Below are 12,722 nucleotides of genomic sequence, written 5' to 3' on the forward strand. Positions count from 1 at the left end.
ATGGCGGCGGGCGCGTCGGACCCATTGGAGGAGATGCTGCTCTTCTCCGAGGAGGTGGACGAGAAGGCGCTCAGCGACCTGGTGGGATCCCTGGAATCGCAGCTGGCCGGCGGCCGCGGCCCCGCCGAGCCGCCCCCGCCCAGGACCTCCGCCCCGTCCCAGCAGCCGCAGCAGGGGAGCCTGGCGGGGGGCAGCAGCCCCGGCCGGCAGCAGCACGGCCGCCCCGCGCCCGCTCCCGCGCCCGGGGCAGGGGAGGCGGCGGGGCGCCCCGGCAGCGCGGGGAGCCGAGCCTCCGCCCAGGGGCCTCTCCCGGCCCCGTCTCCCCCGGCGGCGGCGGCAGCGGCGGCGGGGAGGGGAGCGAGTGTAAACAGTAGTAGTGTGCAGCAATCACATGGAGCGGCTCCCGGCGGCGGCAGCCCCGCCGCTCCCGCCCCGCCGCAGCCCGCCGCCCCTGCCCAGCCTGTCAACAACCATGTGGCCGCTGCAGCCGCCGCCGCCGCGCGGGACGCGGGGAGCCCCGGCCCCGGCCCCAGCCCGCCCGCCGCCGACGGCGCGCCCGGGGCCGCGGGGGGCGGCGGAGCGGCGGGAGCGGCCGAGGGCGCCGCCGCTGCCCCCGCGCCGCGCCCCGGCCAGGCGGCGCCCAACGGGGAGGGCGCGGGGGCCCGGCCGGCCGCGGTGCCGCCCGTCAGCGGGCACGGCGGGGCCGCCGCCGCGCAGCCCCAGCCCGCGCCCGGCGCGCTGCCCGCGGTCACCGCGCTCGGCGCCTCCGCCAGCCCCGCGCCGCCGGCCCCGGGCTCGGCCCCGCCGGCCCCCGCGGCCCCCGCCGCGCCCAAGCCCGCGGTCACCGCCAAGGCGGGCGCTGCCCTGCCCGCCGCCCCCCAGGCCGTGTCGCCGCGGCCGGCGCTGGGCGCTGCCCCCCGGATCGTGGCCCCGCAGCTGATCGTGCGGCCGCCGCCGCAGACCACCATCCAGCTGCCGCCCGGCTTCACCATCCCGCCCGGTAAGTGCCGCGCTGCGCTCCCGCCGCTCGCTGTCACCCTGTGCTCCTGGCCCAGGGCTCTCCTTCCCCCCGGAGCTGTCAGGTCCCCGCTGCTCGGCGTGCTGGAAACCCAAGAGGAGGCACCTGTCTGAGGCACCGTCTGCCGGAGCGGCTGCCGCTAATTAGGGTGTAACTGGTACGGCTAATGCAGGGTAATTGCAGCTGCTGTGGGTGAGTTGCTGGTTTTGTCCTGGGGAGAGCAGCGGTCACGGTGAGTTACCCTGTGATGGTGTGGTTGGACAGCGCGTAAAAAGCCGGAGAGCTGGAGTGGATGCTAAGGGTAACTTTATATGTGTTTTAAACGACTTCTGCTTCACAGTTGATAGTCTTGAAAAGTTTTTCTGCTTGAAAGAATGGTTTCTGCTCTGAACCAGGTGTTAAATGTGTGTAATCTAAAATTTATAATTTCAGTAACTCTGATAAAGTTTTTGTTGTGTGAGGGTAGTCTTCACATCACCAGATATTATTTCCAACTCTGAGGCAATCATGTCCTCTTTGTACTCCTCTAAGTTTTTAAACTTCAGTTATTAAAAATTCAAGTTTAGCAAGGTTGCTAGCTAACCAAGCCAGCATCCCTTCATCCTCACGATTCCTACTCTTAACCTGTATATTGTTTCATGTGAAGGGTGCTGTGATTCCCTACTTAGATTTTCACCTTGCAAAAACTTGGGTATCTTCATGTCCTCTTGATTTAGGAGCTGATATAGCATTTAAGCTAATTCTTTTATTTCCTGTTAATATAAATAGCATCTTAAGATGTGGAACTATTGATGTAGTCTGAAATAACTGAGTTCTCCCAACTTATTTCTTGAAATATTTGATATTTATTAGCTAAGTAGAGCAGCAATGTTGTGGTGCAGTTTGCCTCTGGGTGCACATTTAGTAGTTGTGTATTTGGCTCTATTTTATGAAAAATCCTCCAGAGTCTGCTGCTCCAAACATACAAATCTTGGTGGTTTTGTGAAGACCCAACTAACTTGAGACAGATAAGTTGCTGTCCAGACTGTGTGCCCTTAGCCTTTGCCTCCCTTTGTTAATCTGCTGAAGATTGCTCCGTGCAGATGATAACTGTGCATTGTAACTTTGCACACAGTTTCTGGAGTTCATTGTGTCAATACTTTGATCTGTTACTTTCAAACAGAAGAGGGAAAACTGAACCTTGGAAACAGTCTGTTTCAGGATTTAAGAAACGTTAAGGAAATAGAAAGTTTTAATTCAAATTTGTTTTATTACAAGATAGTTGGAAATCCATTAAATTTGCATAAACGTGAAAATAGTGTGTTCTAAAAGGAAATTATTCAGAAAATACAATGTTATTTCTGAGTTTTTAACTTGGTGGATCATTTATAATTAATCTGGAACTCCCATGTAGCAAACTTCTATATAAAACAGAAATTTAGAATCAGTTTTTGAGAAGGGGTTATTTTAGCAGATAATGCTCCTAAGTTGTGCATTTCATCTTTATGTGACTGACAGGAAGGTAAAATGAATCTCATCATTTAACTGGCTTCTTACTTGCACCAGCTGCTCAGTAACAGGAATTTGTAGTCCTCCAAACTGAATTAAAATATAATGTTAACACATGAGCATTTATTCATTTATAGTAGTAATTGTGTCTGAAATTTGATGGAGATTGTGTGGCACATGTTTCAGTTCATTTGTCATTTCCACTCCGTTTTTCTCTATTCAGAATCAGGTTTAGAAAATGGGAAGATAAATTAAGAACACACCTGTGAATCTGTGTAATGCATATAGAACATGCATTTTTTAATGTGTGGAAGGCATTATCCTGTGAGGGTTTTTATATAAAGTTCACAGTCATGATCACAGCAGTGATAACCCGTTTGGCCACTTGGCATATTCGGGTGTCCAGATGGTTTAGGAATGGCATATACCAAACACATCAGCTGCTTGCAGGATTTTCTGCAACTATAAACTGTGAAGCTTGGTGCTTAAATGGCTAATGGACCTTAAAAGTTACCTTTTAGATGAGTTTTTAATGAGCTTCTTTCAACTTTCTATTTAAATTACTCTTGGCTTTGAGAGAGAGTTATTATTATGGCTTTTGGATGTGGTCCTTGCTGTAGCTCTGTATGCCTGTTACCTTAAACTTGATTTCCATGAGTCTTTAGTTTATAGTGGCAGAAATTTGCCTTCTGTTTGTGTTTGTAGCAGGAAAGGTTGGCTGGCAGCACTCTGTGAGTGAGGGCTTTTATGTGTGCTGCAGTTCTCTACATGCTCATCCCACAATTGGGATTTGTTTTTTCCATGTCAGACTGAAAGATTTTCTTGCTGTAGGGTTCTGAAATCTGTTATAAGAGTGTTTGAATTTCTTTATCCTCAGGGTGTTGTACAAGCTGTGTCCCTTTAGCAAGGTGTTGCAATTGGGAAGTGAACAAATAAAATTGGATGTAAGCTGTTACCTTTAGAATTGGATATATGATTTTACCTTCTTCATTTTCTTTTGAAAAGTTAAAAAAGGATAAGAAGCAATTTGCACATAGAGGTAGTTTGTAGGAACAGTGTCTACTGACCCTGCTATCAGCAATTGAAAGTGACTTCACAGGTTTTTAGTTTTTGGTTCTCTAGTAGTTGCAGACAAGATGTTTTTCTGTTTATTTGACCTGTTGTATCCTGTGTAGGTTAAATTATTAAAATGTACTCTGGAACTAACTTGGAAATTCTTTTTAATAGTCTGTCTGGAGAACTGCTTCTTAGTTCTGAGAGAATTAGGAGAAGAACATTACATACTTTGCAGTGACCTTGAATGTGTGAAACTCCAGGATCCATGGACCAACTTAGCCATTGTCTCCCTTTTTCTGACCTGCTGACTCCAAAACTTTGGGCACAGCTTGATGGCAATGGCTCTGTTGTGTGAAGGCCTCTATTTGTGAGGTGTTTTACAAGAAAAGAATCTGAAAAAACTATCATTTACTTCCAGAAAGTGTTAGAAAACACTTGCCAATTTTGTAAAGTTGTGCCCTGTGTGGTTGAGTGCTGAGTTGTGTTGGTGCTCTGGGCCTGGCAGTGCTTGCTGTTGGTGGTTAAGCCACAGGTAGTGAGTGCCTCCCACATGGTGATGCTGGGTACCAAATGCATTCATCTGCTGGTGCTCAGGGTTAAGTAAATCTCAGATGTTGTACACTCAAAGTGTGTCTGGGCTATATTTGCATGTTGTTTAGTAAAGCTCTTGGGTCTTTCTACAAGTCTTATTCTTTCACATGTCACAAATTTTAACATTATTTGTGGTATCTGGAAGAGTAAGACTTGTAGAAAGTCTTGGTCCCTGGTCTGCATGTACTCAGTTGTGTTCCCAGCAGCTGCCTTGTCCTTAGAGTTTACTTTTAAAGATTATGTTTCTAATTTTGTTCTCCTGACCCTGACTAGACTGTCAGAAATCACTGTTCCCCAAACACTCCAGTGGCTGCTTTTTTCATCCCTGCTTTCCATAAACTGCAGTTATTTAAATTCCAGACTGAAACGTGTCTGCTAGTGGGGGCTCCCTTTGTTCTTTGAAATAAAATCTCGTGTTACACAGGACTCCAGAAGAGATGCACTGCAGGGAGTGCTGTGCAGTGCCATACCTGCCCTCTGCTGTGCTCTCTGTGGTCAGAGGTTGTGTCTGTGCTGTCCCTGCTGTCCCTGCTGTGCCCTGACTGTTCCTTGTCCCCCAGGGATGGTGCTGGTGCGCACGGACGCGGGACAGCTCGTCATGGTGCCCCAGCAGGCCCTGGCACAGGCTCAGATGCAGGCCCAGGTGCAGACACAGGGACAGGGTCCTGCCAACATGCAACCCAGGCTTTCTGTGCCCACTACTGGCCCTGTGTTTCGCCTCTCAACAGCTCAGGTATGTCTGGCTTCATTTACCTTTGGTGTGTTATGTCTCACACGTTATTACCTCATATGTTCCTGCAACTGTGCTTTCCTGCCCCTTTTTGTTGTGAAAACAGGAAATACTTATTCAAATGTAGTTTATTTTATGAGGCCTAGGATTTTTTTATTATTTAAGGAAAAAATCTGCTTTAGAGAGTCTGAGAGATGATTGGAGGCTGCAAAGCTCAGTCTTGTGTATCACTGGTTTAATGAATGTCCCTTGCTGCTCTGAATCAAAAGCACTGTGATATCCCAGCATGCTGAATCCCAGGATAGCTAATTTCACTGCACATTAGAAAAGAGAAAGCCAATCACATTCTATCCAAGGATTTGCAATAAATTTAAAATAACTTTTAAAATATACTTTATTCAAAAGAAAGATTTGATTCTTCTAATTTGCTTCTGGGTTGTGATCTGTCTACACTGAAAGTTTTTCCTGTCTTGTGAGTACATTTCTCTTTTTCTAGGGTTTGATAGGATAGAGTGCTTTCCTATTTCAAACTCATCAGTGGAATGTGTTGATTTGAACTTGGAGCTAATTTATCTTCTAGGGTGGATGTGGGGTGGTTTTGTGTTGTTTGGTTTGGTTTTGGTGTTTTGTTTTGGTTTTGGGGTTTTTTGCCTTTTTAAAAAAATTTATTTGAAGGCTGCATTGGTTTAAAAGTTTGTAGAGAGAAAATTTAGCTTGGGGCCATTTAGGGCTAGAACTGAGCTTTTTACTAAAATTTGGAGTCAAGCATCTTTGGATCTTAGTGCAGGGCTGCTGTGCCGTAGCAATAAGAGGCAGAGTTTAAGGTAGTTTTGCCTAAGGTGTATGTTTGCAGAAGAGATCAGTAATTCTGTGTGGAAAGATGAAAAACATACCTTTACAACTTTTTAGTTGTTGTAGAAGTTGCTCGAAATAAGTTCAGTTGGTATTTCCCAATATTTATAATTTCATTACTCTCCCTCTTTATGCTTTATGTATTGCACTGTATTTATAGTTAAAAGATTTTTGAATTTAATTCAAAACTGAAAACAATAATAAACATTTCAGATGAGAAGTAAGCTGGAATAAATTTGGAGAATGGAAAATAGAAACACAAGGTAATCTATAAATCACAGAGCCAACTAGAATGTAAGTTTTAAAAGTGAGTGTACCTAGGAAGACTGTAGCTCAGGGTCAGGAAAGACATAAATGAAAGCCTGGAAACACTTGGAAAAACTTTATGTTCTCAAAAGAGAGGCAAGTGTAGTATTGGATGAAATTTGTTAAAGAACACTTTGCAGAAAAGGCATATATAATGTTTAAATTTGTGGTATCTGGAAGAATAAGACTTGTAGAAACCTTCAAAGAGAAATGTATTCCAGGAAAAGTAAACACAGAGATAAGCCTGTGTTTGTTGACAGATTTTTTTTTTTACTAGTTTGATGACAACAAAATTGCAGCCAATTCCTGAATTTGTCCATCTGTCTTGGGTTGTTGGGGCCTTTCTTTGCAAAGTGCAGTCACTTCTTTGGTAATTACTACAAGTAGATGTTGTAGCAGTGGCTCCTGAGACAAGGGCATGGTGTAAATGCAGAACAGGTGTGTGGTGGGACTGTACCAAAAATGGGATCCATGTTAGTTTTAGCTATTTTTCTTGTGTACTGTTAGTTTTTATGTGGCCAGTATTAATTAATAGTGAATTAAAATTCACCATGGAAGCATTCATCCAGATATTAACAAATTGTTTGTAGTTTGAAGATTTCTGAGGAATAATCTTTACTGCAGGAAGGAGGTGTGCAGAAATGTAGATCCCCTGCTTGGCTCTGGGCTCAGTCTGGGTTTGGATCCCAAAGTCAGCCTCGAGATGAGGGCACAGCAAATGTAGATCATGTTGATCTCAGGCAGCTGCTCTCTGCTTGTATGGAGCAGTTAATGCTGCAGAAGGGATATAATCCCACTTGATGGGTTTCTGTAATAATAAACCTGAGAGGATTGGATGTTCAGGTGTTTGTAGATCAGCTGGGATCTGCAAAGTTCAGGTGTTAGAAAGTTGTGTTTGTTTTGTGCAGGGTTCTCCCCAGATGAATGAACCCCCTCTGCACTGTAGGTGTTCTTTGCACTGCCTGGCTCAGAACACAGGAAACCAGCAAGGCCTTAGGAATCATCAATATCTTGCAAAATTCAAAAGTTGGATTATGTTAGTATAGGAGGATTAGAATATTGATACTGTAGCTTGTCAGGATTCACCTCCTTTGAAAATCTTAGTGGTAGCTGCCCAAACTGTACTGCATCATTCCTGTATTTGTTGTAATTAACAAGGTTAAGAAATAATTAATATTACCCTTGGGAAATTTACCTTTAACTTCCCTGACTGTGCATTTGATCTTCAGTGTCTTATGCTTATGTTTTATATATGTTTGACCTTAGAGTGTTCTCTAAAAATTGTAGTTGAAAGCCTCTTAAAACAAGATTGTAAAGATATAAATTCTAAAGGTATATCTAATCAGAACTACACATGAGACTTTTATTTCATTAGGTGGATGGTTTAAAACCAGAGAGTGTTTATTGGTTTTCCAAATGAAATGTTCAATGATAAATATTATGCTAAGGTTTTAGAAATGTCAGTTATTTGTTTGAGTAGTCATTATAATTAGTTGATTCAGGGATCAAGTTCTGAAATAAAAGAAATTGTGTGTACTGAAAAATAATTTTTTCAGGGAGTTTTAATTAAGCTGTTTTCTTTCAGGATTTCTTTCTGGTGGTCAGAAAGCTGAATTCAGTGAATTAAAATTTCCAGAAGAAGTTTAAAATTAATCAAAAATAATGTGCTAGGTTTTTGTGTGTATAGAGTATGAGTGTTCAAGAGTCAATGGTGTCCACATAGGAAAATTCTGGTGCCATTAGCTCAAGACAGACAGAATATAAACATTAATTGCCTGGATCCTGCAAAGTGTTTTTTGGGATGGATGAACATGCCAGGCTATGGAGTTTTAACTTTTCTTTCTAATATTAGTGGGATGGTTGGTATTTTACTGTATAGAGCTCAACTTAATTACTGTATCTTTATTCAGTTATTTTAAGATAGTTTTATTTGGATTAAAATGCAGAATGCTTACATTTGTAGAGCATAGCATTGTATTTTAGTCTCTGAGTTTGCATTTTAACTTTCTTTTACCTGTGTGGAAAGTCAGCAGGGGTGGAAACTTGCAGTCTGCCTCAAGGATTCTAGGAAATAGTATCTTAGGAGGAATGTATCAGAAAAAGACATGGCCTTCATACTTTATGGGTATCAGGGTTACTGGTCTGCAGATTGTCCTAATTTTTAACCTGTGTTAGGTGTCACAAGTTACCCAGGTAAGTGATTGTTTTCAGTGTTCATTTGTTTATACACTTTAAATAATTATTGTGGTGAGAAAGTCTGTTGTGAGCTATACAGGTAGATGTAAAATACAATGTATTAAATGCCAAAGAAATTGTTAAAGCTGGCAGTTACTTTTGGCAACTAATTAAGAAGTGTTGAAAGTGCTAACTGGAGAGCATAAAATAGATTTGGAATTACTCTTTTTAAAACTAGAAGGAGGAGTGTCTGAAAAACTCCCAAGTGTTCATCTAAATTTGAAAGTTCTTTGGTTCTCTCCCCTTGACAACTGTGTAATTTCTCCACTCTTAAAAGAGGAGGGGATAATAAGGCAATGTTTTAAATGTTCTGAAATACAATCAACTTGACCAATACATACAGAGCTGTTCAAATTCCAAACCCCTTCTGCAGCCTGGGTACTACAGCAGGATTTTTCTTTCCATACCCAGGGCTGTCATTTGCTCACAGGTGTTTTGGAGGGAAATGAACCAGGTTTTCCCTGAAAATTCCTCTAACTTCAGCAGCTGGGCTGGTATCCAGGTATGAAGGCCATGTCTTTTTCTGAGACATTCTTCATAAATTATTGTTTCCTAGAATCCTTAAGGCACACTGCAAGTTTCCACCAGTATTGACTTTCTACATGGCTAAAAGAAGGCTAAAATGCAAACTCAGTGACTCAAATACAATGCTAAGCTCTACAAATGTAAGCATTCTGCATTTTAATCTGAAAAATAACTATCGTAAACAGCTGGATAAAGATACAGTGATTGAGTTGAGCTCTATACAGTAAAATACTCTGGGAGCAATGGGAGCTGCTGAGACAAGGAAGGTGTAGTGTGTGTCCTGAGGAATTGATGTGAGGGCTGAAGTAAAGGCTTTCCTTAAGGACAGTGGCTCTGTCCTTGCCTGTTCTGGTGTTGAAGGTTCAGAAGTTAAATATTTGTATATAATAGTACTTACCCCGTGGGGAATGGATAGAGCCACCCCTCTTCCCTTCCCAAGTTTAAAAGAAGGTGAGTTTGGATTGCAGTGCCAGAGACAAGAGTTCAGAAAGACTGGGATCCATAACTCCTGTTGCTCTCACCTTGCTGTGTCCTGTGGGTGTGCAGGGGTTCAGTCCTGCCATGATGAATGCTTCAGCTGGGCACTCAAGGCACACATGGAGTGGCACAGCACACCTAAATCTGATGTTTCTCATTCTTTGATTGCTTGGATTTGCTAATTAAGGTGTGTGACTTCTGCTGTTTATAGTACCTGTGTGTTGTGTTTTGCAGCTTTCAGGAGTAGAGGCAGATGTAGAGCTTGGGTACACTTTTGTATTAGATTCTTGAGAGAGGAGAGGCAAATCCATTCTGAAAGGAAGACTTGGATAATCTTTGATTAGACATTTAATTATGCTCCTCCTAATTGCTGCTGTGTAAAGCATGGATAAAATCTGATTGTTCCCATTCTTAGTGGGATTCTGGAAAACTGGCAGGTGCCATAAGCACAGGCCTTGTGGGGAGGGTCTCAGCTGGGTCAGTGTGAGCTGAGCTGGGAGCTGCTGGGGTTGGACACATGTCCCAGGAGGGGAGGATGGATGGATGGATGGATGGATGGAGCCTTGTGGGGAGGGTCTCAGCTGGGTCAGTGTGAGGCTGAGCTGGTAGATGCTGGGGTTGGACACATGTCCCAGGGGGATGGACAGATGGAGAATGGATGGGCGGACGGACAGAGGATGGATGGACGGATGGAGGATGGACGGATGGAGGATGGATGGAGGATGAATGGATGGACGGATGGATGGATGGGGGATGGATGATGATTAGATGATGGATGGATGAGGGATGGGTGGACAGATGGACGGACGGATGGATGAGGGACGGATGGATGAGGGATGGATGGATGGACGGACGGATGGATGGATGATGATTAGATGATGGATGGACGGATGGATGGAGGATGGATGGATGATGATGGATGGACGGATGGATGGAGGATGGATGGATGAGGGATGGGTGGATGGATGGACGGATGGACAGACGGATGGATGGATGGATGGAGGGTGGGTGGGTGAGTGTCTGCAGCACACTCAGCCCAGAGGAGCACTGAAACACATCCAGGGAAGCAGAGCCTGGCAGTAACAGCACTGCAGACAGCAGTAACTGAGAGATATATTCAATATTTTAACGATCTTTTCCATTTGCAGCGTTCCTGGTTTCTTTAAAATATTCAAGAAAAACATGAGTATGTGCAATTGTACCAAATAGCAGTTTTAATTTAATTCAAACTATGAGATTGCATAGGATTGTAATGGGAATGTTAATGGTTGGACTCAGTGACCTTTGAGACCTTTTCCAACCTAAATGAATCTACAATTCTGTGACATTAACTACTCTTAGCTGCAGTTTTTCTCCAGTGTTTTGTTTTGTTTAGAGAAAAATTGCAAAATACTCAGGTATATTAAAAGTATTTTTCATATCAGTGCAGTTACAAGAGGCTTGTGTGATTTTTTTAATAGGTATCTCAGGGTTTACATGGAAATAGTTGGTCTTCCCTGAGTATTATAATAATCTTTGGATGCATTAAAAAGTGCAAGTTTGTTGTATTGTGAAAGTGATAATGTGCATCTTTTGAAAAACATGATTTGGATACTTTTGACTTAGCTGTGCATGATTTTAATGTAACTATTTTTTCTTTGTGATTTTAGTTTCCTTTTACATTTTGATTGACATTAATTTTAGTTGAATATTAATACATTTTTAATGTTGCCAAAATTTAATCAGATTTAGGATATTAGCTAAGGTACCGGATTTTTGGGAAACAAGTCATAATTAGTTGGAACTTAAACTGATCTTAGAAGAATTCTGCTCTGGATTCTTGTATTATGAGCAGCTCAAACAGTGTGAGTTTGCTTGCTCTTCTATATTCTTCAGAGATAATAAATAAATTCAGAAGTCTTCTAAAACTGGTTATTAGATTGCATTACATTTTTACCTCCATATCTTGTTTTGAATTCTAGACTTGTGAAATTGTGAAAAATAGGGAGGTGCTGCCATCTAGTTTTCCTTTGCTGTGTTTCTTTTGTTTATCTGCATTTTTCATTTGTACACTTCATGACTTTTCATGCCTTTGATGTGTTTTTTTACTGGCTTTCATTATCTTAATACCCAGGTGAGCTTACATTAAAACCAAATAGCAAAAAAAGTTGCTTATTTCAAATTATTTTTTATTGCAGTTATTTTATGTTAGTGACAAAGTGCTGCTGTAAACTAAGAGTATAAAGTGAATATCATACAGGAAAGACCAATGTTAGCATGGCCCACAGGATTTTATTTTGGAATATCTGTTATTGGAACTTCAGAGCAGGTGAAAGAGTGTATATTGGAGTTTTCATGGGACTGCTGCTGAAAATGGATTTGGCTTCAGAATTTATGAATGTTTTTGTTTCAAGTTTGATTCAAAATGTGTTTTCCATTACGAAAATTTTTGTACATTTTAGTGGTCAGAGAAGGCAGTTATGTGTGAAGTTTGTTTGTTTAGTATTTTGTTTTCGTTGTCTAAACAGCCTGATATATTTTTTTTAAAAAATTACAGTTTTTTTAGCTTTCTTTTTTCTTGCTTTAGGCATTTTTCTAACTTCTACTCTTTAAATTGGAATTTTATATAATGAACTTCACTCTTTTGTTTTCTGTGTTTTGATACTCACTTTTTGTTAAGTTTTGCTTTGCCATCTGTTTTTAAAATGAGGAAAAAAAGTTTTTTGAGGGTGTGCCAGGCCCTGCATCCCCTGCTCTGGCCGTGCCTTGTTTTTGCTGTGGAGCACACTGTGAGCAGCAGCTCAGGCTGTGCCTTCCTTTGGTGCTGAGGGCACTCTGAGCCTGCTCATGGTTCCCAAGCTGCTGTCCTTGCTAAATCAGAGCCTTGCAAATCTGAGGTTGGTCTGGTCAAAACACTCACACCTGGGTTTTCAGCACTGGTTATATTTTTATGGCAACTTCGGTAATTTTTTCTCACTTATTATTATTGACTCTTGTTTTTCTTTCTGTTTTCACATTCTTTCTGGTTTTCCAACAAATGCTTGTTTTATTCTTTGCAGAAATTTTAAGCAGATAGATAAATCTTTGTAGTTGCTAAGGTGCACTGCCATTGTCATCAGATAAACTATTCCATGCTATTTCTTTTGTATTGATGGTTTTTGGGCTTCTTTCAGTGTTCTGGAGAATACATTTGTGGTGGTAGGGCAGGTCAGAGAGAGTAAGAAATGTGTGGTCCTTACTGTGCTCTAACCACGAAACTGTTTTCCTTCTCTCCCTTCACAATGAGTGATTCTTTTCAGTATTAAGCAGACAGTTGATTTTCAGTACTTAAAATTGATATTGTTTACATTTTTTAGCATTGACACAGCTCTAAAATTTAGAAAACACTCAAATGTTAGTGAGGCTGTAAATTAAACATGCAAAGAGTGTAAGGCTGTAGATTTAAACATTCAAAGATGAGCAAGT

At 42.3% G+C, this 12,722-nt stretch overlaps 1 protein-coding gene across 1 annotated transcript in view; it reads left to right on the forward strand.

Annotated features, from left to right (window-relative positions):
* The window catches only part of LOC131089251 (transcription initiation factor TFIID subunit 4-like), a 153,395-nt gene continuing 140,673 nt past the window's right edge, over window positions 1-12,722 (forward strand). The window contains exons 1-2 of the mRNA XM_058033894.1: window positions 1-1,000; window positions 4,714-4,886. Coding sequence (XP_057889877.1) covers window positions 1-1,000; window positions 4,714-4,886 — 1,173 coding nt within the window. The remainder of the gene's footprint in view (window positions 1,001-4,713; window positions 4,887-12,722) is intronic.

The sequence above is a fragment of the Melospiza georgiana genome, chromosome 14, assembly GCF_028018845.1.
Source record: "Melospiza georgiana isolate bMelGeo1 chromosome 14, bMelGeo1.pri, whole genome shotgun sequence".
Taxonomy (NCBI): domain Eukaryota; kingdom Metazoa; phylum Chordata; class Aves; order Passeriformes; family Passerellidae; genus Melospiza; species Melospiza georgiana.